This window comes from Mizuhopecten yessoensis, unplaced genomic scaffold (assembly GCF_002113885.1).
Source record: "Mizuhopecten yessoensis strain PY_sf001 unplaced genomic scaffold, ASM211388v2 scaffold6169, whole genome shotgun sequence".
Classification (NCBI taxonomy): domain Eukaryota; kingdom Metazoa; phylum Mollusca; class Bivalvia; order Pectinida; family Pectinidae; genus Mizuhopecten; species Mizuhopecten yessoensis.
Window position 1 is genome coordinate 1,890,150 of NW_018406415.1, and position 26,926 is coordinate 1,917,075.

A 26,926-nucleotide genomic window follows, 5' to 3' on the forward strand; every position below is an offset into this window, starting at 1 on the left:
CCAAACTAGTGCACTGTCAATGGAAGGTTGCAAGTTACAAAGTAAGTACAATGTCCTTTAGTTATAGCGTTAACACACAAGGAAAACATACTGAAGAAACTCAACAACACAAAATTAACACGAAAGCATCAATAATGGACCACACCGAGACAACAACACGAACAGATCTCACACAAAAACAACATGCATTAACCTGAACGTGAGCTAGATACCAACAGAAAGACAATCAAACAAAACGAAACACGTCAGGAATCTCTTCAAAATTCCAGAGAAGAATTCATGAGCTTCGGGAGGATGCACGCTTTCTACTCTACATGCTGCAGCCGCCATCTTGACCCGAGTTAAATCCAGAAAAGCCTGTATGTCATCAACAAAACCGGGGTAGAGGGATACATCTTTTTTCATTCATCTCGCCAAAATATTGTCGTAGTATCTTCGGGAAACAGAGTCGGTGAAAATCGCTACCCGTAGCAGTATGAAGCCAAAGTCACACGACCGTTATTAACTTTATCACTTCTTATTGGTAACTAACGGTTTTATTTGTTGGACAGGAAACATCATGAACGGGACTTCATGTGGTGTTTCTGGAACCGTCTTCGGAGATTTCTTTGAATACATCCTATATACTGTATAGTGGTGTTTTTTTCGCGTGTGAAAATGTTCGCATTTTGACCCGTTAATCTGTGCGGAATTTTTCGCGATGACAATAGTTGTAAAATCTACATATTCGAATCATCTATAATCTATATAATCTTCAAATGGATATTCGCGCATGGATATTTTCGCGCTAATTCATTTACCAGCAAACACAAAATGAACATTTTCTTGCCGCAAAAATCTCCATTTTACCAGTATCTCACTTTGTTTCTGGTCTCAACAGTCCCTAATAATTTTCAAATACTTGTGACAATTTTGTCAATGTGTGTTGATAGATATAATTTAGTATGTTTGTTTCATTGTATGATAATGAAATGCATGTTCCATATATTTTTTTAACATTTTAGCGCACACAAGAAAAAATTTCCGAGTAAGGAATAAGATATATTGGAACTAAGGATTGTCTCTACATTCTCCGAGTAAACGAATGTTTGAAAGTTGAAAATATATCGGTGGCAATGGAATTGAGTTGATAATATACACTGCATCAGTGGTAATACTCTCACACATACGATAACGGTCATCCGGTCGGCTAACTTAAATAATGCAAAATAACTGACGTGCAGTGATAATGTTACAAAGAAAAAGCAAGCAGGAGGGCTTCTTAAATTTGAATAAAAGAGGATGATGAGAACCGTTTCGTCTCCACCGATAGTCCTGGTACATCCTCAGTGTCGACATTTAAAAAATATATAAAGTTACCGCTTCAATCGTCCCCCTGCTGTTGATCTGTTTTTAATATGTAATATGCTTATGAGAAATGCGGCTATCTCCTTTTTGTTTGTTATTTACTCCGCTTGGACAAGTGTACGCAGTGGGAACCCAGACACTATCGCCTGATGAATTTCACAAGCCACAACATTAGGTAATTAATAATATATTTATGTTTTTAGATTCACAACGAGATTAGATTGTATCCCCAGCTGTCTCAGCATAAGATATTACAATGTTTTTTAAATGTCTTTTAAAAGGCGTTTATAGCCTAATGTTTATATTTATCCTTTAATTATCCGATCATTTCATTTATCTCATATCTACGGGGTGTTACGTAGTGAGCATTTAATGTATTGTCATGTATGTAATTACCGATATTGTACTGTAAAAAATGTTAAATTTCGCTATCTGGATTTTTTGCGCTCATCACCAGCATTGCTAACGCAAAAATGTCCACACCACGAATGATTTGACGAATTCACAGACAAACAAATCCGATTGTTTTAAACACTCGTCTACTTTCATGTGGTATATTTACTAGTCTATGTATACATAAGTAAATTGTGACATTATAAGCAAAGCAATAGAAAATTTGTCACAGATTTCAAGATGGAAATATGTATATGTCCATGACAGATTCGCTTTTAAAAACTCTACATCTATACGGTCGTATCTAGAAATGTGATAAAATAGATATTAAAATCCATTGCATTTAATATAGAAATAATGCTAGTCGTTCGCGAATGCTAATCTCACAGTAAGAATGAAAATTGTTGGAGTTCGTTTTATTTATTAATTTCGTACGGAAACGGGTTATTTCACCCTGAACCACCATTACACGTAAGTGTGGCACGGGAAAAGGCTACATTTCTGCTGTAACTGGTTCATCTCGAATGCTTTTTGTTTGTTTTTGTTTTTATTTATGTGGTTATTTTTTGTGGGAGATGATGTTATGTTTCCAATTGATTTTGTCACCTTTTATTTCCTTGTTAGTGACCGCAAGCAAAGGAAACGATATACCAGGGATTTAATTATACTTCCAGTGAAAGAATGTTAAGCAAAAGGAAAGTGACATTTAATAACGATGATGTTCAAAGAAGAGGCGCATAAAAATAGTGGCACATAAAAGTAAAGAAATGACCCATAACAGAAGTAACATATTAAAGTAAAGAAGTGGTGCTTAAAAGAAGTAAAGTAGTGGCACATAATAGAAGTAAAGAAGTGGCACAAAAAGAAGTAAAGAAATGGCACATAAAGGAAGTAAAGAAATGGCACATAAAAGAAGTCAAGAAATGACCCATAACAGAAGTAACATATTAAAGTAAAGAAGTGGAGCTTAAAAGAAGTAAAGTAGTGGCACATAATAGAAGTAAAGAAGTGGCACAAAAAGAAGTAAAGAAATGGCACATAAAGGAAGCAAAGAAATGGAACATAAAAGAAGTAAAGAAATGGCACATAAAAGAAGTAAAGAAATGGCACATGAAGGAAGTAAAGAAGTGGCACATAAAAGAAGTAAAGAAATGGAACATAAAGGAAGTAAAGAAATGGAACATAAAAGAAGGAAAGAAATGGCACATAACAGAAGTAAAGACGTGGCACATAAAAGAAGTAAAGAAATGGCACATGAAGGAAGTAAAGAAGTGGCACATAAAAGAAATAAAGAAATGGCACATAAAAGAAGAAAAGAAATGGCGCATAAAAGAAGTAAAGACGTGGCACATAAAACAAGTAAAGAAGTGGCACATAAAAGAAGTAAAGAAATGGAACATAAAGGAAGTAAAGAAATGGAACATAAAAGAAGAAAAGAAATGGCACATAAAGGAAGTAAAGAAATGGAACATAAAAGAAGAAAAGAAATGGAACATAAAAGAAGTAAAGAAGTGGCACATAAAGGAAGTAACGTGGCACATAAAAGAAGTAAAGAAGTGGCACATAACAGAAGTAAAGAAGTGGCACATAAAAGAAGGAAAGAAGTGGCACATAAAAGAAGTAAAGAAATGGAACATAAAGGAAGTAAAGAAATGGAACATAAAAGAAGAAAAGAAATGGCACATAACAGAAGTAAAGAAATACCACATAAAAGAAGTAAAGACGTGGCACATAAAGGAAGAAAAGAAGTGGCACATAAAAGAAGTAAAGAAATGGAACATAAAGGAAGTAAAGAAATGGAACATAAAAGAAGAAAAGAAATGGCACATAAAGGAAGTAAAGAAATGGCATATAAAAGAAGTAAAGAAATGGCACATAAAAGAAGTAGAGAAATGGCACATAAAGGAAGTAAAGAAGTGGCACATAAAAGAAATAAAGAAATGGCACATAAAGGAAGTAAAGACGTGGCACATAAAAGAAGTAAAGAAATGGCACATGAAGGAAGTAAAGAAGTGGCACATAAAAGAAATAAAGAAATGGCACATAAAGGAAGTAAAGACGTGGCACATAAAAGAAGTAAAGACGTGGCACATAAAAGAAGTAAAGAAATGGCACATAAAAGAAGAAAAGAAATGGCACATAAAAGAAGTAAAGACGTGGCACATAAAAGAAGTAAAGAAGTGGCACATAAAAGAAGTAAAGAAATGGCACATAAAAGAAGTAAAGACGTGGCACATAAAGGAAGTAAAGAAGTGGCACATAAAAGAAGTAAAGAAATGGCACATAAAGGAAGTAAAGAAGTGGCACATAAAAGAAATAAAGAAGTGGCACATAAAATAAGTAAAGAAATGGCACATAAAGGAAGTAAAGAAGTGGCACATAAAAGAAGTAAAGAAATGGCACATAAAGGAAGTAAAGAAATGGAACATAAAAGAAGTAAAGAAATGGCACATAACAGAAGTAAAGAAGTGGCACATAAAAGAAGTAAAGACGTGGCACATAAAAGAAGTAAAGAAGTGGCACATAAAGGAAGTAAAGAAATGGCACATAAAAGAAGTAAAGAAATGGCACATGAAGGAAGTAAAGAAGTGGCACATAAAAGAAGTAAAGAAATGGCACATAAAAGAAGAAAAGAAATGGAAGATAAAAGAATTAAAAAGAGGCACATAACAGAAGTAAAGAATTGGCACATAAAAGAAGTAAAGACGTGTCACATAAAAGAAGTTAAGAGGTGGCGATTAAAAGAAGTAAAGAAGTGGCGCTTAAGCACATAAAAGAAGTAAAGACGTAGCACATAAAAGAAGTTAAGACGTGGCACATAAAAGAAGTAAAGACGTGGCACATAAAAGAAGTTAAGAGGTGGCGCTTAAAAGAAGTAAAGAAGTGGCGCTTAAAAGAAGTAAAGAAGTGGCACATAAAAGAAGTAAAGAAGTGGCACATAAAAGAAGTGGCACATAAAAGAAGTACAGAAATGGCACATAAAAGTAAAGAGGTGGCACATGAAAGAAGTAAAGAAGTGGCACATAAAAGAATTAAAGAAGTGGCACATAAAAGAAGAAAAGAAATGGAACATAAAAGAAGAAAAGAAATGGAACATAAAAGAAGTAAAGAAATGGCACATAAAGGAAGTAAAGAAGTGGCACATAACAGAAGTAAAGAAGTGGCACATAAAAGAAGTAAAGAGGTGGCACATAAAAGAAGAAAAAGAAATGGCACATAAAAGAAGTAAAGAAGTGGCACATAAAAGAAGTAAAGAAGTGGCATATAAAAGAATGAAGGAAATGGCACATAAAAGAAGAAAAGAAATGGAAGATAAAAGAATTAAAAAGAGGCACATAACAGAAGTAAAGAAGTGCCACATAAAAGAAGTAAAGAAGTGGCACATAAAAGAAGTAAAGAAGTGATCCTTAAAAGAAGTAAAGAAGTAGTGCTTAAAAGAAGTAAAGAAGTGGCACATAAAAGAAGTAAAGAAGTGGCATATAAAAGAAGTAAAGAGGTGGCACATAAAGGAAGTAAAGAAATGGCATATAAAAGAAGTAAAGAAGTGGCACGTAAAAGAAGTAAAGAAATGGCACATAAAAGAAGTAAAGACGTGGCACATAAAAGAAGTAAAGAAGTGGCACATAAAAGAAGTAAAGAAGTGGCACATAAAAGAAGTAAAGAAGTGGCACATAAAAGAGGAAACTCCACATTTATGCTATCATGAAGTATTAGGTAAATATGGAGAGTGATTTACAACGGCAACACTGCATAGCATAAGTCTGTTACCATGTTTTGGATAATATATTGTTGATCTATAAGCCCCAAGCCTTGTCATAGCGTCGTTCGAAACACCCTAAAACGTTTCTAATTGTGGTAGCCACGTTACATTGAACTTGCAGTTACTGTTGGGATTACTTCAATGTGTCTTCTGAAACAGAAACCCAACAAGTTTGCACATTGATAAATTTCTTAGTCCTTTTCATTGAAATTTACATATACATTCAATTTCGCAGTGTCCGTTTTGAATCTCTCTGATATTTCGTTGCTTGTATTCTAGTGACATGTCAATAGCCAAGATAACCAATGAAAAGATGTTATCAGAAAAACTTCAGTTATGGTTTAAATCTATTTGCCATCTTCAAATGATCATCGATTTGAAGGAAATGTACAATATATTAGTTGGGGTTTAGTTGTTTTGCGAATAGTTATTGCACCGTTTGTTCTTTCAATGACTTTTTTCACAGAAATGTATTTGCAAAGCGAAATATACTGTGCAATAAAAATTACAACATGATTCGCTCATTACATTGAAAGGCATTTAAGCAATTAGATAAATCCATGCTTTAATCACAAATAACCAGATTTTGTACTTATGGTTCAATTACGTATAATAAAAAGAAATGCCGAACTGCCAACAAAACTCAAAATCGATAATGATATGACAAAATATGAACAAAGGAAAGATTTACATTGTTACCCTTGAAAAAGTACAAGAACAATAGATTTGTTTTTCTTTCTATGATAAAATGTAACATAATATTCACATGGCATAAGGCACCGTTAGCATCTCGGCCAAAGGTCCAATTAGGGGTCAGTGATTAGCTGAAAATGAGTCATAGACGATGATGTATTCGGACTGGTCACCGTGACCTGAACGAACACTGGTTCCTTATCATTAGGCTGCCGTCTTGGAAAAAGACAACATTGAAAAAATATCACAAACCACCTACCTTTTGTAAGTGTATGTTTGTTCATGGGCATTGTGTGGTAACCTTACGTTGGCAATTATTCAATTTTAAATGTTAAGGAAATATTTTACTCCACTCTTTTTTTTTTATAATAGAATGTTGTTTCCAATCTTTGGGATTCCCATTTTTATTCACAACTGAACTCGATTTTACTCTTGATATGACTGAAGGGCCTGAACACAAATTGAGCGCCCTTTATAGCCAAAAATATTACATAAAATATAATCTTATGCAATATTCGCAAGACAAGATGACATTCATGCCTTTTTGCACTAGAATGTTTTGGCAACAATTTGACAATGAAACGTTTTTCGCGTTGTGCCGTCTTGGCCACAGAGCCCATCAAATAACTCTTGTTTTGTCGTTTCGATCGCTATTAAATGCAACCATCAAATATTGTGCGCGCTGTCGCTTAGTGTAACACAGAGCGTTTCCCTGACAGCCGCCATGTGTAATTGGCTAGATCGCTCTTGGATACAGCATATTGTTTTCTCTCGTGTCTGCGATAATTATTCCCCTTGTGTGATTTGATCTGTTAAATACAATAATGCCGTCACGCGGCCTACAAACCATACCCTGTGTAATATTCAATGAATGAATTAATTGAATAATGATTCATTTTCGATTATCCATTTAATTGTTATTATCTTATTGTCATTTAACTTGATTGTTGTTTTATGGGCTATAATAATAGGTTAGAACACAAACACGGCTGACCTTATCAGCAATTGAATCGTTTATCGGTTAGTTGTACGTAGGTGTTGTGTGCATTGTGTGTCCATCTAACCTTTCGTCGTTTAGTCTTGTGTTAACATAATAACACTCGGGTGCATTCCTTCCAGGCCTAATTAAGCGATAAAATATTATACTTTGTTTTCCTTGATAATTGCAACAATTACAGTGTCCATTGATTCTCTTGATATTTAACACATTAAACTGAATAAAACTGAACTATTTACATAGGAAATTAATTTCTTCCGACGTGTAATTACATACATGGATCAATTCTGATCAGCAGTTTTGATATTTTCTCGGGATTTAATTGTCATTAGTTTTAATAGATTTACATTATTTCACGCAACGCGGACGCTCTTAACTCAACGCACGCGCCAATTAACGTCCGGTCCTTATTTAGGTTTGCGCTTAAATTACCGAGGAAAATAGAATGTTGCTAGAACATACAATTTTCGGTGGACATGTTATCAAATTTACTGTGACGAGCGCTCTGTCGTACTCAGTGCTACCGGCGTTCTGAGCACTTGGATTTTGTCCATAAAACGTGTAATGGGTGTTTTGTAAAGGGGAGGAACAATGAAAGATGGTGGGGGTTATATTTTATTAAGACAGAGAGGGACGCATGAAGGGTTGCGCAGGGGAAACACTACGCACTAAAGTATTGGATGAAAATAGCGTCAACAACTTGTGATTCTCCCACGGACGGGTTCGTTAACAACGCTACTTCAAATTCGTATTTGAGATTATTATTTTTTTCTTTTTTTAAACTAAGTGGTTCAAGTTTAGTCATAATAACAGTTATGCTCAAAGATAATAATGTAAAGTTATGTAATGAACGAAAATATTAGTGAAATAAGTGTGATAATGATATGGAATCTATAGGGATTTAAAAGCAAACGATAAATGATCTTTTCTTACAGAGCGCGATCCGTTCACTCTGCAGTCGACAGGGACTGAATAAAAAGGGATAATTATCATGTTGAAGACCTTTTGGCATGTGTAGAATGATAAAGTCCCTACTCCTGATCAATTCTCTAACAAAACAAAGGGCAACAATCAGTTAAGAAGATAAGTGGAAATGAATCTTCTTTATAAGTTCATTAGTATCCGATTGCAGTTATGTTTTCAAGCTCGGCATATAAACTAGTTCCCGATCCGGTGATTGCGATAAGTCTAATGACATATCGGATGGTCTCCCTTTCGAAAATCTTACATCCGGCGGAAGATGACGCGGTGAAGATAACGCTTGGAATCATTGAAGAAGTCTCAAGTCTATTAATATTACATTAGCATTGACAGAAAATAGATATTTTAGCAAATAGTCATGGCTTAATATGTTGCTAAACGACCGATGAAGAATGCTAGATTTTTGTTTTCCTGTACATTCTGTATATAGCATTATTTATCATGAACTACCAGTTGTGTGTTCTATCATCGATTGCCTCCCCTTTCCGGCATATTTTTAAGTAGTTCAGCTATTCTTAATTGCGACATTTCAATTCATAAAGTTATTCTGTATTCTGTTTAAAAAGAATTATGGTCTCAACATATAACTGTAGGATGAGACAGTTTCTTAGCAAGGAGCGATAGCATAATGTGACCCCTTTACAACTGTATGAGACCATTAAGTCTCCAACAGAAGGAACTAATGGATTTAGTACATTACATTAAATTGCGAATTACTATTGCACATAATTTGTGTTTCGTAGAATATTTTTTCATTTAAAAAAATAAAGTATTTATAAACTTGAGCTTAAGTGTTTGGTTTATGAATTATATGTATTCACATTTGTTTAAACATTTCGTAGTCTTCACCCTTTTTCTATGTGAATTTTATCAAAATATCAATATCACACCAGGAACGTTTATAGTTGACGAAATGAAACACTGATGTAAACTCATGGTAAGAAGACCAGATAGTTTAAAGATTACTGAAATTTTAAACAAAACTGAATCGTTCTGGAATTCGGCACACTATAACAAAGCCGATAAAATGAACGAAAATACAGTATTATATTCCTGTAGATATTTGCGATAAGTTCAATTAAAATGATCACTTAAAGGGTCGTTAAGATAATGATGTTTGTATCACCTGAAAGAGAACTAAAGTCAGACTCAATTAGTTTGACGTTATTTAAGGTTATCCGTAAATTGTCAATTGCCTAAGGGGCAACCTGATCGGACATTATTTGCATATTGTTATTGATATAAGCGATAGGTGATAAGGTCAAATGTGTAGGCGACCATTTTAACATCTAATTGGAACGATAAAAATCAAAATCATGTGGATAATTAATTGTCTGTGCCGATTTTAAATACCGTATTGGGTAAATTAGCCATTTCCAAACCATTTAAAGTGATACTTGATTTATTGTTGGCGATAAGGCGTTGGCAATTGACAATACTAGATCAATACGAGTGAAATGCAGCTAGATTCATGCTTTGTTTATCGCAGATTTTTAGGCATGTTTTTATTAACATGTGTGACTCAAAGCTGAAAATGCTAAACTAGTTATTACTATTTTAGGTGTAGAAAACATCAGACGATACCAGTAAGTTTGTAACAATAACTTTATGCTAACCCAAAGTCCAAAGTTTATGTTAAACAAACATGTACTTCATTGAATAAAAAGCCTACAATCAAAACAGGAGTTTGCACCTTCATTTTAATTCTTAATTCGATAACGATTTTCATTTCGTTTCTTATTTCCTAATCAACTCCGTTTCAGGTAAGCATTGAAATAGGAGAAAATGCAATGGCGTCAGTACTAGTTCATGTGGACGAAATCTATTTTAAAATTCGAAACAAAACGAAAACGATACGAACTGAGAAAAAAATCAAAACAAAAGGAAAGAATGCATGAGTCCCCACAGAAACCGGAAAGGAGGTATGAGCTCCCACACAAAAACCGGAAAGAAGGTATGAGTTCCCACAGAAAACCGGAAAGAAGGTATGAGTTCCAACAGAAAACCGGAAAGTAGGGATGAGTTCCAACAAAAAACCGGAAAGAAGGTATGAGTTCCAACAGAAAACCGGAAAGAAGGTATGAGTTCCCACAGAAAACCGGAAAGAAGGTATGAGCCCCAACAGAAAACCGGAAGCGTTGCCTTATTCATATGTGGAACTGCTCGCCTATGCAGTTAAAGTAACACACCAATGGTAAAAAGAAAATGAAATTACGCGTTTCGAATTCAAAACGTGATTAAACGGTCATATGGTGCCGTGAATATTTCACTCTATTTGGCTCTCGACGTAGAATTAAAAAAAAAAAAGGTGCAACCTTTTTTCGTTTTTCTCGTGAATATTTTACAGTATATAAACCTTTTCAAATCAGGAAATGTGATGTGTACTAGAAACTATTTGATATTTTTTCCATATGATACTTTTAAAATTGATGTTATAAAATACAATCAAACTTTGTTTTCTCGAAATAATTGTAAATTTGCTCGAAAACTAACTTGAAATTATTCGTTATAATGAGATTTATTTCTCTGTTTTACTTGAACTAGCTACCAGCCTTTAATAATTCGTCGAAGTATCTATAAAATGAAGATTATCACACAATCGACAAATGAGATACCTTGAATATCATACACTGAAAAGCACCTCAGTTAACAGATTATAATTATGTAGCGATAACTAGGTGTTGATAATAAAACAAATTGTAATATTAACTTCCAAAACAAAAGTAGGAGCTTTACATCTAAAATTAAAAACTTTTCTCTGTAACATTATTTATGAAATCAGTGTACATATAAAAAGACATTAACTAAGGTCTTTATTTAACCACTAATTCCATATTGAACTTACATATATTTTAATTGTCTGTGGTAAGTACATTGTACAATGGACGTGTTCAACAATCCCCCCTCCCCCCTCGTCACCCCCATCGATTTCCCACTCCTCCTCTCATAGCACGTTTACTCCGATTCATTATTATTGCCATTAATACCATAAAATTATTTCTCAAAAAACAGATTTAAAATCTTTTGAAACATAGTTATAACATGCTGTTCATCTCAATTACGTAATTTTTATTTGTAGGATGTGGATTATTATAAGCTTTAACCTTGTTTCCGTATCCTGTTTCTGTTTGTACTTAAATTAATTTGCTTAAGTTGTGTTTGGAATGAACGACATAAAATAAAATTTACAATTAATCCCGTATTATGCGATATCACGTGACCAAAAAAAGTTCTCCATAAAATTAACTTAATGGTACAGAAAAAATATATAACCTAATAGTTAAGATTAACACATGCGATTTGACTTAGGATAAGCTCCCTCCTACATATTTTGATAAGCGCTATCGATGAAGGAATTCTGGTATATCTTTAAAACAAGAAATAAAATAAAGATGTGTATGATGCATTTAGAACTCTCTTGATAAGGAGGATCAAATGTCACTGTAAAGAAATATACATATATATCTATATATAAATATTGGTTATCTCAAAATCAATCTTTACATTGTCGTGATAAAATAAAAAACGAAGTACGGAATGGAATACTGTACTGACCAGTGTTTTATCTTTTTCGAGTTAAGAATTCCAGTTTATTATATTTCGGCGGTACTGACATAGGAAAATTGTAACACATATCATATTTCATAATGATGAAGCTGTGTAATAAATTCATATAAGATAATATATACTATTATAAACTAATATATGATATTATAATACATGCTCACCTTTTCGGTTCCGTGTTAATGTGCATCCGAGGAAAAAGACATCGTGCATGTGCGCGAAGTCATGCCTTTATGCTTGCGTCTGAGGATGATCATCAAACACATTGGGATTATACAGTTCGGTGTAAGTTCAGTTTAAACAATATTTTGTTGTGTCATTTAAAATAAGATGTCATGAAGTATGTTGTCAAATTAGAACTTTTTTAAAGACATTTTCTTACAGAATATCTAATAGTTTGAATTATAAGTGCACATCCGAATAAATGTTATTAGATGATTCGACCGTGTTTCCATTTCTACACTTGTCTGTTCAGTTTGATGAGTCTGTAAAACGTATGATTTTTAAATAACATTTTACAAATTATTTCGAAATACATGTACAAATACAGTTTTAATTTCAATTTGAATTGAATTCGCAGAAACATATTTTCTGATGTAAATTTTTAAGGCATTTTAATGGTCTATTGACAAATTGTTGTTGAAAAATAAGTTTAGAGTTATGAATTATTTGATATTCTGCAATGCAATTCCAGAAGCTGCATGTTATGCAGCTCATTCCCGGCCCTTGTGCTGCACGTGATCCTGGGGTGAAAATTGCTTCACCTGTATATATGTAGACCCTCCATCAAATGCAAGTTACTGGGTAGATATTTCTCTCTGTCACTGACAAATCTAAATTCAAATTTAAAAATTGTGGAATTTATAAATTTAACTTAAATTTATTGATATATATGAATATATGCAAAATCTCAAATGTATGGCTTAACCTTGGAATTTCAACTCATGATCGTTGATAAGCCTGTGATAGTCCTTTGAGATGATTAGGTATATACATGTATATATACTACATGTATTATAATTATCTAGACTCGATTTAAATTAAAACAAGGAGAATATAGTGTAATCAATTCATTAATCAATCAGATTATGTATGTATGTATACTGGTTCGAATTATATGCAGACAGGTGAGAGTTATATTATCACCCAGTGTCCCAACCTCGATATACTCCAGGGGTTACGCGCGCTCACGTAGTATTGAGGATGCCAGNGTGAGGGGTGGGGGGAGAGGGGGGGTTTCAAATTACATCTTCTACCACACCAAGCCTTCCATAAATTTCTCCGTTTCTGATCACAAAGAAAGTGTTACAGAAAATATTGTCAGTATGTTTGATTTAGTACAAAATGTATTAACGTACAGAATAAATAATTCTTTATTCATTATACATTAAAAAATATTAAATGATTGAATAATCAATACTTTTTTTCAAGCCAAATCAACTCATTTAAAACAAAAATGATATGTAGTGTATATTTCTTATCAAATACGACAAAATATCTATTACTCTTTTCACTTGCATATATACTTGCAAAATTTTAATATAAATCTCACGTCCGGCGAAAACAGGTATCTCGATTGGGGTGAAAAATAGAACATATCTCAACAGCGGAAGAGGGTGTTTCAATTAATTTATTTTCTTCTATGATTTTTGTATTTTATGTATACAGATGAAAGTATTTCATCCTAACATATGTGTCATTTACATTTCTAAACACGTGTGTATTTGCTTGCGTGCAGAATTTAGATTAAAACATATTATTTGATAAAAAGAAAAATATACATTTTTTTTTCTTAAATTGTGTGAGTGATTTCAAATATTTCAAATTAAACTTTATGTGTGGGTATGAAATTGGAAATACCAGTAACTAGATCAAAGAAATGTAGATAAATAATGACAGTTTAAGTCACTGTGAAATATACCGGTATATCTAAACATCGTTACACCTATAATTACTTAAAATGTTGTATATGCTAGCCTTGGTCATACCATATTTAACGCCTTGGGGATCAAGGGAAACTGAACAAAGAAATTCATGCATAAACTTTCTCTAAACACGCTACATTAACTTTTCTAAATTACATTTTTTATAAGTAGCAATAACTAAGTATATTTTAAAATTTATATATACGATTTTAAATATCAAAGAGTGTAGTAAATATACGTTATATTATTCGTTGAATAATAACACCGTTTTATCTCTTTAAAATATGTATATTACAAAGTATTATCAATAAAACGCTCTGATGGTTTTGATAAGTAGAAAAGCGAACTGATAACATACTGTTAAAAGTGTATACTTAGACCATGCCGCATAACGATACACAGGCCGCACATATATACCCACAAGGGATAAACTTGAGAAGTTGTATTAGGGATCGGAGATATCACGGGGACAGATTTCCCGGGGGTTGGTGCTCGTGGGGGTGTGTGGGGAACAAAAGGGAGATAAAAGCGTGTTTAGTTTCTCACCATGTCGCTTATACGACAGGCGCGTTAGCGGTGACGGTAGGGCCACGCCCCCTCCCGCTGACGGTCGGATTGGCGCCTCCTGCTCCCAGGCCTTGCTCTCTCTTTCTGTGTCCTGACATCGGTGATATACACCTAACAATGAAATACTGATATTCTACACTGTCGGTAATTGATCATCCTTAAATAGGGGCGAAATAACAAGTGTGACTTTTAAATCAGTTGAATTCATCTATCTCTAAATAAACAGAGGCCGACGACTGGGGTCCGATACTCTTTAGCCTGTATCCCTCATACTCTCACATTGTCAATGAAACTGACAGGTTTCTTTATCCAGTGCTGCGTGGATTTCACCCGTTCGAGTGTTTCAAATTAGCCCCTGTTTGCTAGTACACCCCATCTTTCCACGCATGGGTGAGTTTTAACCATACACATTGTATGGTGATCATCTAACTTCCATTACACATCAATTTGTAGGCTCACCAATGATGACTTTCTAACTCCGTGACGTCACTTCCGGAAGAGTACATATGGAGCACCACAACACTCCGGCGTTGTGCTTGACTTGTAGCAGTGTGCATGGAGGACGTCGGATGGTTCGCTCTGGGTTTTTTTATTCACATTAGTTACTGAACTCATTTAATAACAGAAGTAATATTATTCAAGTCCGTGGATGCTTATTTTTACCCGGATGATGTCAGTAGTATACTGAAAACGGATGATTTACAAAGTTTAAAAACTTTTTGTTGAGTGAATTTATTTTCACTTTCAATATAATTTCAAGATGCATCCAACATCATTGACAGCCAGTTCGAATTCTGCTTTTAGTAAATTGAACTCTGGAAATGAAAAACTAGAAACACAGAGTGGAGAATTGACAGATGTTTCCAGTGTTTCAACGGAAAAATCACCCCCGTCTTTAATACAATGTTCATCGAAATTATCATCTTCATCGTCATCATCGGCAGGACAGAAACAAGTGCTAAAATTCAGTGTGGATTCGATAATGTCAGAAAAGACATCCTGCTCCAATATTCTCCAGGAGGACCGAGAACAATCGGATTCTCCCCACTCTGTCAGTTCCGATGAGGGAAGTTGTACGGACTCCCCAAAAATTACCACATCTTCCATGGGACCTTTCAGTATGGAGGGAATATTAAGCAAACATCACTCTATAATGAGAAGTTCGGACAATGCCAATGCAACTTCCTCAATCATGTCCCACGTCCCGTCGGAAGGACGCTGGCCCGGGTTTTACACGGCGGCGTCATTCCCCTGGCTCCCCGGGGCAACATTGTCACCTCCTAAAGGTAAGTCTCCCTCCCACGGGATCAACAATTCTGCAGTTTTCCGACGTTAAGGGGATCTGTGGTTTTGTTAATTTATCACATCATATAAGATATGTTGTAACTCGCATAAATATTGAAACATTTATATTTCTTTCTTTCAATTTTCAATGTACTAAACGCATTCGTGGTTACATAATTCATGCGATACACAAACTACATTATCATATTAACTAAATTCAGTAAAAATTGAACTGATTTTTTTTTTTAATTTTGATATATTATATAATGGTGCAAGGGAAACTTTATCATAATCTTCTTTATCGGCCGCAAACAACGAATAATAAAGCCCTTTAAAATACAAAATTTTGTATAGACAAAACGATGACCTCTAAAAGTTAAAAAATAATTATTGTCTTTATCCTATTATACTTTTACTTTGTCCTTATTGAATTTAGAAGTTATCATTTAACACAAATGGAATTTGAAAGCCAACCAATAAATTATTTAAAAGAAGATTTTAATTTAAATGTTTTCATTGTGTTTCAAATACCAATATAAATTTGTCGCTTTGGCATCTTCCAAAATAGATATATTAAAATAGCTTATATATTATTTTTGTTTAAAATTAAAAAATAAATTGAATACATGAGTTTAAAACAGTTATTAAGGTTTCAAAAAGTGTACGATGAAGCAGTTTGATATTCTGGTAAAAGTTAAATAATTTAAATACAGACTTGATTTTAATTTTATATACATTACAAGATAAAATTACACCAAGCTTTGTGAATAACGTATATGTAAACACAAATTAGCATAAATTGTTCGGAATATGATTTTTAAGTTGGTATTTTCTATAGAGAAAATATCTTAAGTATCACCTGCTCAAGTGAATAAATCGTTTTAAATTGAATCAAATATGAATACATAAATTACATTACAAAGTGAGATACACCCTGTTTCTGTGTAAATGGATATACTCATGAGATACTTATCGTAACAATTTCATAAGATGTCCTACATATATGTAATAATAAAATTAATTTTAGAAAATTTGAAATTTTAAGTTTTATGTAAATTTAAAAAGTATTCGTTTAAGAATAGCGCAGAAGAAGAATACGAAGTTGGGATGTGATAAATAGATTTTTACATCATAAACAAACAATTCAACATTTCATGTCGCCTGTCTGAAAAAAATACTATTGAAGTCAATTTTTTCGAAGTTAATACCAAAAACGTTTTTTTCATTTTGACAGTAAGTTCGGATATTTTCCCAAAGACACTAATGTCATACTTTATTTATATTTCTATATACATTTATACATCGTTTTAATCAGACGACTGTGTGTGAAAACTCTATTTTACTGAGATAATGATAATCATTCAGTTTCTTTATATAGGATATATCTTATAAAAACATACACATTTCATCATCATTGGAATCATTATTTGTAAGTAGTGATAAGTATTGTTCTTTAAACAATGTATATATATAAGTATTATTTTATTTAGGTAATGCTAAACATATTTTCTCTAATTCGGCAATATCCGTATATCATTTGTTTCTTTACAAAGGTAAGAATTCCATTATCTATATATTTATTTCTATACGATGACAATTAGGGAGAACATTTATCATTGTTCAAATGTACTAGCAACAATTCATCGCATTGTTTGTTATTGACGGGAGTACTTAACAGGTTTCTATACCCCATTAGTCGTTCTTAAGCCCTAACCTTTCAATGCTGATTAATATACAAATCTGTGATTAATATCAACGGCTAGATGTTAGCGTACAACTCTATCCCAAAGACATAGTCTTTAATAGGGTGATTTATCTCCCAAAATATCCCCTTTGTTTGAATAAATAAAATGGAAATCGTCAACAACATTATACCTTTCTACATGGTTTCCCCCTTGGGCGTAATTGTTTTCTTTTGAAAAGCGAACATAAATTGCGCGAGGCTTGGTCTAGGTGATAAGACATGAAGATGTTCCCCTGGAGCTATCGTAAAGTTACACAAAACACATCTTACTTTCGATCCTCGATAAGCCAATTGTATGTTTGTTTGGATTTCTTGTCTATTTTATTCCGGTGTGAAAAATGAACATTTGTCACATTAAAAGTTTGATAAAGTAAACAACTTCATTGTTTGCTTATATTTATTTCATATATAAAATAAAATGTCCATAAGCAGTTTTGCCTACCCGTATATAATTAATGGATTTCTGAGTGACAATTAAAAAACCGACAACAAAACAACAATAATAGTTTGCTGTGTATGTTGTTTAGGTAAAATGTTCAAAAGTGAGGTGAGAGAGATCAGAATAATTAAAAGTGTCAACATTTAAAATTCTTTTTTTTTTTTTACCCCAAAAAGGTTTAATAATTTTAATATAGGTATAAATCTCAGTAAACATTTGAACAAGTAAACAATATAGCTATTCCTAAAAATAATTATGAAACAAATTTATCAAGAAATATGAAATGACTTTATTAGGGATAGTGTATGAATAGGGAATATAACTCTGAATAGAATGCTTTTATTTATTACAAAAACATACACTGTAAAAATAATTTTCTTTTGTCAAATACGTCAGTATTTTTATTAACAGTTTTTTATTCGTTGTCCACAACTATAGAAAGCTTCACTCATATTTTATATTTATTTTGTGGCTGAAGCGTGTTGCAATTACAATCAAACTTTCTAAATATTGAGTTTGACACGTTATTAATAAATCAATAATACTCAGAACAGATATAAATCATAAATTTTTAATTAATTCAAAAGACAGGAAATTAAATATTGAAGCTATTATTAAAGAAAAAAGCGCACATCAAAAGTCATTATTCATAATTTGCCACTATCGCATTATTAGAAGGCTTAAATAACATATTTAATTCATCGGTTACATTGGGATATTGTTGAAGAAAACACATCAAGCTCCCTAATTAAAAGTGACACGGTACGCCAACGTTGTCAAACCATTACGGAAGCCGTTAAATAAGAATTTTAATTATCATTGATTTTATTCAATTAGGGCGCTATCCCTATTCGTTTAGCATAATTAGGGTTAGGTCTTGACACACGAAGCATATGAACTGTCACCTCAGTAACGCACCTAATCAATGGCCATCTTGTGACGCAGTTTTCCTCTCCTAGTCCGAAAGATAAATTATCCGTTATCGAGACAGCCTTTCAACTTTTGCACTTAATTAAGGGCGTCAATAATTAATTTCAATAAAACGGTTAGAGCTTAGCATTAAACTGCCCGATAAAATCCCCCCAATTAGTATGATATTATGTCCGTTTCAATCACGTTATCGTTTCATCCCATGGACATTGGCGGTCAGTCTGATATTGACAGATGACCCACAGGCAAACTTGACCACAGTGATGAGTCTTTGTTTGTGCTAAAGCCAGATGACCACGCGTATGTGGTATATCAGTAACTCTATCTCACCCGAGAAGTATTCTGAATAGTTTAACGCGGATGTATATCAGTTCCCGTATCTCCGTTGATGAACAGGCGAAATAGGTTAATAGACTGTTACATCATTGTCTACCGATGAATACCCGATATATGTACATACAGCGAAGGCTTAATTAACATCGTGTAAATCTAATCAATTGGCATTTGATTTTAATTTGTCGCTCTGATGAACCTTCAAATCTATATTATATCTATCTTTGATTTTTTCTGTTATCTTCTTAGTTCAAATCGGTATTTACTTCTCTTGTTCATGAGCTGTATCGAAGTTTTAAATAATTTGCCTTGTGTCTTCCTAGCGGTCGATATTTTTTGGTGCTTACCGTATATCAGTTTATTTACGCGTGATATATTTTTTTGCGAATTCATTTCAAATATTTTTTTTACGATTTAGTTTTCGCTTATTTATCTCCTTCACGCAAATCCGAACAATTATTTATATGGTCTATATATGAAATAAAGTCCGTGTTCTTTTTTGCCGATTCCGTCTTCTTGTTAATAAAGCTAAAATTAAAAACTCGTGAAAAATACAGAATGTACGATATTTTTTCTTTCTGTCGTTCCTCTTTGTCGGTGCATGTGTTTGACATTCACTGTTCTCTTAAACCAATAATCAGTATTTAATTGTTTTTTTCTCTTTTTTTTTGCAATTCTCTAGGTCCTACCAGTCCGGCAAGGATAAATCCACAGAAATGCACGCTAAGGAAACACAAAACCAACCGAAAGCCACGAACACCATTTACGACGTCACAGCTTTTAGCTTTGGAAAGAAAATTCAGACAAAAACAGTACTTATCCATAGCAGAAAGAGCCGAATTCTCAGCATCATTAAACCTTACAGAGACACAAGTGAAAATCTGGTTTCAAAACCGACGAGCAAAGGCAAAACGTTTGCATGAGGCAGAATTAGAGAAATTGAAGATGGCGTCCAAACCGATGCTACCTCCACACATAGGAGTTACATTTCCCGCCGCCGCCGCACTGTATAATGGACATTTCGGAAGACCTCAGGGTTTTCCACAATCTATGATGTCTCCTTTTAGTTATTCTTTACCTGCTGGCGGTAGCTTAGGCATGGTTTACCATCATTAGCATTTGCTGATTTCGGGACAAACAGTAGTTGTTGACAACTTAAGCCCAGATATAACGGACCAACAATGACCTTCAGCTCCCAGTTGGTCAACGTTATTGACCTCCGCTCATATGAAAGTCGAACAAGCGTGACATTCGTGAGTAAAGACTTTCATCACGGATGTACTCACTTTGAACGTGAAGGACAATTATCATACCTAGATAACGGGGGACCCGCGGGTACAGAGTTGTACCAAACCTTAAGTCAGGTTTCCTCGGTAGGTGTGTCGCATCGGTGTAGCTAGGGAGGGACGCGAGGCAATATGACAGAGACTTTGTGTCATCGTACCACAAAAGTGTTCAACTGTGCAGGCGTTCAAGGTCAGAGCACAAATAGGCTCGTGTCAAAGGTCAAGGGCATATTAAAAGACAATTGTCAAAATATCGAGAAATCAAAGCATACAATGATAATTGAACTAAAAACTCAGGGTAGAATGTTTGCCAAAATATTGTATTTGGACTTACACGTGAAAGTGCTGCTTTGAATATACCAATATTTCAGCATTATTCATTAGAACTTTTTTTTTTTAAATCATGACTTAATAACAATGGTTTGCAGTAATACAATTCTTACTACGGACACTGAACTTTTCTCGAAGATAATTATTTGAATCAATGAATGAGAAACGAACTATTCCAGGAAATATTTTAAACAATTACTTCTGAAGGACAATTTATCTCTCCTGTTGTTGACATAATAAACCATCACTACAGCATCAATGCGAATTGATTGACAATATGTGGATGCTAACTTCCGGTTATCAGTTTGTTCTAATTAGAAGCTGGTCGCCTGTTTCCGGTCGTCGTGAGGGGAAGTGTATCGCCAGTGTTGAAACCGAGGCTGTTTAAATGTCTACTTTCACACCAAGGTATGCCAGCATGCCAATAGGTGAGCAAAACACAAGCAGTCATTTTGTGTATGATTATTATTTATGTGTAAAAAGGATTATTTATGGAATTTTCTATTCTAAATTCTATTCTCAAAAATCAAAAACAATTGTTGTGTACTATTTGAATGATATCTATATATATTATATTAAATATGACAAAATGAAACAAATATCTTAGCGTTGTTTTTTTATCCTTAAAATTTGTATTCAAGTCTTTCCTTAGGACGTCGGACGAAAAGTGAATACACGAAGAGCTGTGTAATTGCGGTATCATTTAATACAGTATTAAGTTGAACGCATGATTTAATCTTTAAAAAAGATATTTAGGGGAAAATGGGGACATCTTTGAAGTAAAATGTAGAAAACAGTATTTGCCTGTACTCCGAGTACGCTGATATAACAGCGCTAACACAAAACAGATTTGTTTGGAGTTTGGAATTTCACTTGAAACTTTTAATTGTTGAGGTATCAGAAATTGTAAAAACCAACATTTTAGAAAGCATATATATATATCTTGACAAAGTCTTAGCAACCCATTAACTAAACAAGGCAAGAGCAGATGTTTGAAAATGGAAAGACCGAAGAGGAAGAAAGACATTTAATAATGACAGAGTGTAATACAGAGAAGCGTCGTAATGGCAAGGCTATACGAAAATTTATTCGTTTTCAGTTAAATTTGCATTTTTAGTTAAAAATGACAGGTAAAGAAATACTTTTATTTGTTTACCAGTTGAAAATGTAAACAAATTTTTTGTTTGGTTGAATGCTGTATTCCACCAAAAAAAACACGCCCGTCGAACTTCATGATCACAACGTTAATTCAAATATTCTCAATCGTTTACCTGCAATTCCATGTTAATCTCGACATGGGTTCCTGTGCTTTCTACATGGGGATCTACTGTTGTATTTTATTGTATCGAAGAGCGAGTACATTCTAGATTTACCCATGAAAGTCTGTTTCCCACGTTCAGGGACATCAAACAATTATTGAATAAGAAGAATCAAATATTTGATGGGGAAACGCATTTGAAGAAAGTAAACGATATTTTGTTTTCAAAACTATTAAGGTGCATTTTAATATCATAACTTTTAAACGGTTAACCCTTATCCCGCCATTCACTCATGTGTATATATACACACCACTGCTGTGTATGCAAATCAAAACAATAGAATTTGATCAGTAACTTATAAACATTAATTAATGCGCTTAGTAGCTTATGTAAATCTGTATCTTATATATATAATTATATATATATATATATATATTATAATTAATGGTAAAAAAACAAATACATGATACCGTACAAAAAATATATTATGACGTCATCATGAAGTCGGGTAACTACGTCACAAAATTTTGAAAAACATCTTATTTGTCGAAAATTAGTACAATATACGTTAGTGAAATTATCAACGGGACTGACAAATAGTCAATAGTTAACTGATATCTAACATTGATTTATACATTCTGTAAATGACAACCACATGACAGTCTATATAACTTTCTGTTTCATTGTGTAACAACATGACATTCACATTTACATAACAAATACTTTCATAACACGACATAAAATTCATGTTATTGCATAGAATAGGTGAAACTAAATGCGATATTTGAGACTACATGACATTTCAAAAATGAATGATATTCATAAACCTACGTAAAACTCATATCTACATGACGTTTAAATGTCACTGACATAACGACATTACATTAACAAGTGTATAATAATTGTAATTACTAATGAAACTTAACTCATAATTAAGATAACTAAAAATGAAACTTAACTCATAATTAAGATAACTAAAAATGAAACTGAACTCATAATTAAGATAACTAAAAATGAAACTTAACTCACAATTAAGATAACTAAAAATGAAACTTAACTCACAATTAAGATAACTAAAAATGAAACTTAACTCACAATTAGATAACTAAAAAAAACCTTAACTCATAACCTATGCTTACATACTTTATATAATTATACAAATGTCATAAATTATTGATACGTTATGCTACCTTCAGAACAGAAATAGAGGTAAATAAAGTTTATTTTTTCATGATTACTACAATAAAAGTACAACACAATTATTATGTTAAAACATTATTGACGAAAGTTGAATACATATTGCAAGGGATGAACTACATGTATACCATGAAAATGTTTTCTTTCATCTTATAATTTTTTCTCAACATTCGTTTTTAAGTATAATTACATTATCATTATAATATGTATCATATTCCCTTGTGGTCACTGTAAAAACATAAAATGATTGTGTGTAAGTACTTCGACCTCGTACCCTGAACCTCTTTAAACAATGCATTTGCAAACGTAGAAATTTCCCGAATCAAATAATCTTTATACAATTCACTTACATACATAGAACTTTCCTGAATCATATTAAGTTTAAACCAACAATACATATTAAACACTTCAGCAGCATTTTACTATCTCCGAAAAAATAAAGTTTTATATAATAATATATACAAAGAAGTTAAATTAGATACGCAAAGGTTAAAAACCAAAAATGAAACGTAAAATTATGATTAATTAATGCAAGACATATCTCTGAAGGAAAGTCATATGCTAATTAAGTAAATTGTTTTTATTGAATTAGAGAAATATACCTGTGTCTAAAGATTTAGATTGATTCTTATACGACAGTGTTTCGCCGATAGGTTTGAGGAGAAGCTGCCAACATTCTGTTGATAATTCGTGTGTTCTGCCATTTTACTAGCAACATAGTCCACCCCATGTGTACTGTGTGTTCTGTGCTACTACCTGGGAAAAGTGAACCGTCCGTGATATAAGGTGATTCGCCTCAGACAATTACACCACCAAAGCACCTTTATAGTCTAAAAAGCTAACAATCCACCAGACGATTTGTCGGTTCACAAATCAATTAGGCGAACGTTATATTTTAAAACCCCGTCAATTATGTGATTCTCTGCGACTGTTGCTAAGAACTAAATCTGACACAAAACATAACCAAATTGACAATTTGCAACTCCGAAAAACCTAAGAGTTTTATTACAGGACGTGGACAAAAAAAATGCTTGGTTTCTGTAAAAATCATTCAGGTTAATTTCTACACACACACGCGCGCAAAAAAAGACAATTTGTTAATTGGAAAAGCAATTTAACTAATGACTTCGCAAAGACTAAACGTGCGGAACTTAGCGAGTATTCAGTTTGAGAATCAATTAACATAATTTCCTCACAAATGGAAGGAAAGAGAATTGCCTGCTAATGTAGACAAACCTATGCGGTTACTGGGATATCTGCTGGGTGGTCTAATGATGGCAGCCTCCCCAGTATGATTGGCCCTAAGTGCGATGTCTGACTCTATACCTCTGTTATGAGCGTTCCCTGTGCGGACAGGGGGATACGGTAGGATACAGGGGTGAGGTCTGGGGCGTAAGTTTGCAAGATAAACAGAAAATTTATCGTATTTACATCAAACAGGGATCTGAGTGAAATATCAGTTGTTTTTATATTCTGTTTCAAGTCTAATGGGGTTTTCGCGTTAATAGGATTATAACGCTTTGCCTCCGAGCTGAGGATTGCAATAAAAACATTTTTATACTAATACGTGTATCAATATTGTGAACACTATTAAGAAACACTACTGTAATATATATGTACATTATTTGTTGAATGAGGTAAAAGAGCGTTCGAAACAAACATATATTTACTTTATGTAAGAATAATAAATGTATTCATACATATCTGACTAGATATAAGTATAAATCAGTGTAATTTACATTTAATATATAAATTTCTCGCACAACACTATCAGAAAAAACACTTGTACATTAGTATATCTTTTGTATCATCCTTTACTAATAATTTGTGTCTGTACTGGACTCGGCTTTATCAAGTTTCATGAAATTACTGTGAACTACGTGTAATTCGCGAGATATATATATTCGAGTCTAATCTCAAAATTCAACCATATTCTAATTTTATTTTCATTTAAAAAAAATTGATTTAGCATACCATCAATCTTTAATAAAACTTATTATTATTTTTGAATAAATAAAAACGTGGAAAGATGACATCAATTTATAGAGATATCTAATAAAAAAAAGATTGACTACGAGGTGATTTGTTTCTTCTTTTTTTCCTTAGAAACTATTCATCTTTCTCTGCCCTTTCACGTGTGTAGACACAGGACTAATACACAATCCCAATGTAACCTTTCAGTGTATACGGTTTCTTCTGTAGTATGTTACTGTAGCACTACATTTGTATGATATTGAACTGCCTACAAAGGAGAGTAATTCAATTTAGTTGTTTTGGAACCTCTGGCTAAAGGTTACCTGTCTATACAAGACATTTCGTTTTAACTTTTCTATTACATCTCTAAAGCTGCTTTACTTGAAGCAGTTTTGAGGAATTGCAACTGACTATTTTTTAAATAAGGGATATCCCCCGAAATACCACCTTAACTCATAAAATAATGCATACCCGTTTACTTTTGCTGTATAGTTGCACACAACAATTGGATCAGCAATGCTTTCTCTTGTATCTCCAGGGTTCAGCAAGTTGATTAACCAAAATAATAAGCAGACATCTATTACTTTATCTGAAATTCAATAAATCTTTGATTCTTACATATCCTTTTAGATTGCTATACTTAGCCTGGAATGCGGTACAATGTATCTTTGCGCTAAGCTTCAATTGTAAACATATTACCCCGGAAGCTCTAAATACGAACCCATTTTCATTAAGCTTATAATACATTATCCAATTTGTTTTCTCGATTATTATTAGATCATGAAGTCATTAATTGCCTTAACTTCTATACAAAACACTCACATGAAAGAAATTCATGTTATACTATTATCAAAACAACACACAATTCATTATCTAACAAAACATCTCCACACTGTTCGTTATTAAATATCAACCCAAACGATATTCCTATTACACGGCCTACATAATTGAACCGGTAATGGAAACATTTTAACATCAATTGGACCTCTCAAAGTCTTTAAAAATATGTCTAGTTATGCATTCTTCTTTGCTATGGGTTTCCCTGCCACTTTTCATTACAGCGATTGGCTTCAGACGAGCGTGGCACTAAAGTGTACATCGAAAATAAATGCGATTACATGAAAAGATAAACAAAGTGTTTGCACAAAATAAACATTAAGAAGAAATAAAACCCACGGAGGAGACAACCATCTACCCCAAGTGGCGTTTACCGGTATTTACACATTATAATGATAGTGAATTTGAGTAGTGTTCTATGGGAGAATCTCAGTTAGCAGTGTCATTTGGTCAAGAGCAGTTATCAAAAAAGTTCGAACGTTAGTTTATAAAGAAACATTTAGATATCAGAGTGGTACATTCTCACCCTACATGACCTCCCCTACGATTATTTCATTTGTTACATGTAATATACAAATAGTCTTGTTATGGAAACCTAACTTTCCCCAAATAAATTGTTATGAGATGAAACTTAGCCACATGTGAGGGAACATATGACTTGTTTTACTATTATATCTACATATGAATTAAGAGGATTAGTGGCTGAATATGAGACAAATTATCTGTTATATTGACAGATTATTCAAGCCGATTAGTGACTGAATATGACGCAGATAGACTGTTATTTTGACAGATTATTAAAGACGATGAGTGACTCGATATGGGTCAGATAAACTGTTATATTGATAGATAATTCAACACGATTAGTGACTAGATATGAGGCAGATAAAATGTTATAATGACAGATAATTCAAGTCGATTAAAGACTCGATATAAGGCAGATACACTGTTATATAGATATATCATTCCGGACGATTAGTGACTAGATGAGACAGATAAGCTATTAAATTGACAGATTATATAAGACAATTAGTGACTGAATATGAGGCAGATAGAGTGTTATATTAACAGATAATTCATGACGAT

At 33.1% G+C, this 26,926-nt stretch overlaps 2 protein-coding genes across 2 annotated transcripts; both read left to right on the forward strand.

Annotated features, from left to right (window-relative positions):
• Positions 1-2,771: 2,771 nt before the first annotated feature.
• On the forward strand, positions 2,772-4,514 carry LOC110451756 (serine/arginine repetitive matrix protein 5-like). Its single transcript, XM_021499927.1, has one exon. It carries the CDS (start codon positions 2,772-2,774, stop codon positions 4,512-4,514), a length of 1,743 nt encoding a protein of 580 aa, XP_021355602.1.
• Positions 4,515-14,737: 10,223 nt separating this feature from the next.
• Positions 14,738-21,161, forward strand: LOC110451766 (homeobox protein MSX-2-like). Its single transcript, XM_021499936.1, has 2 exons — positions 14,738-15,513; positions 19,640-21,161. The coding sequence occupies exons 1-2, from the start codon at positions 14,988-14,990 to the stop codon at positions 20,071-20,073; spliced, it is 960 nt and encodes a 319-aa protein (XP_021355611.1). The 5' UTR covers positions 14,738-14,987; the 3' UTR covers positions 20,074-21,161.
• The last annotated feature ends 5,765 nt before the right edge of the window (positions 21,162-26,926 follow it).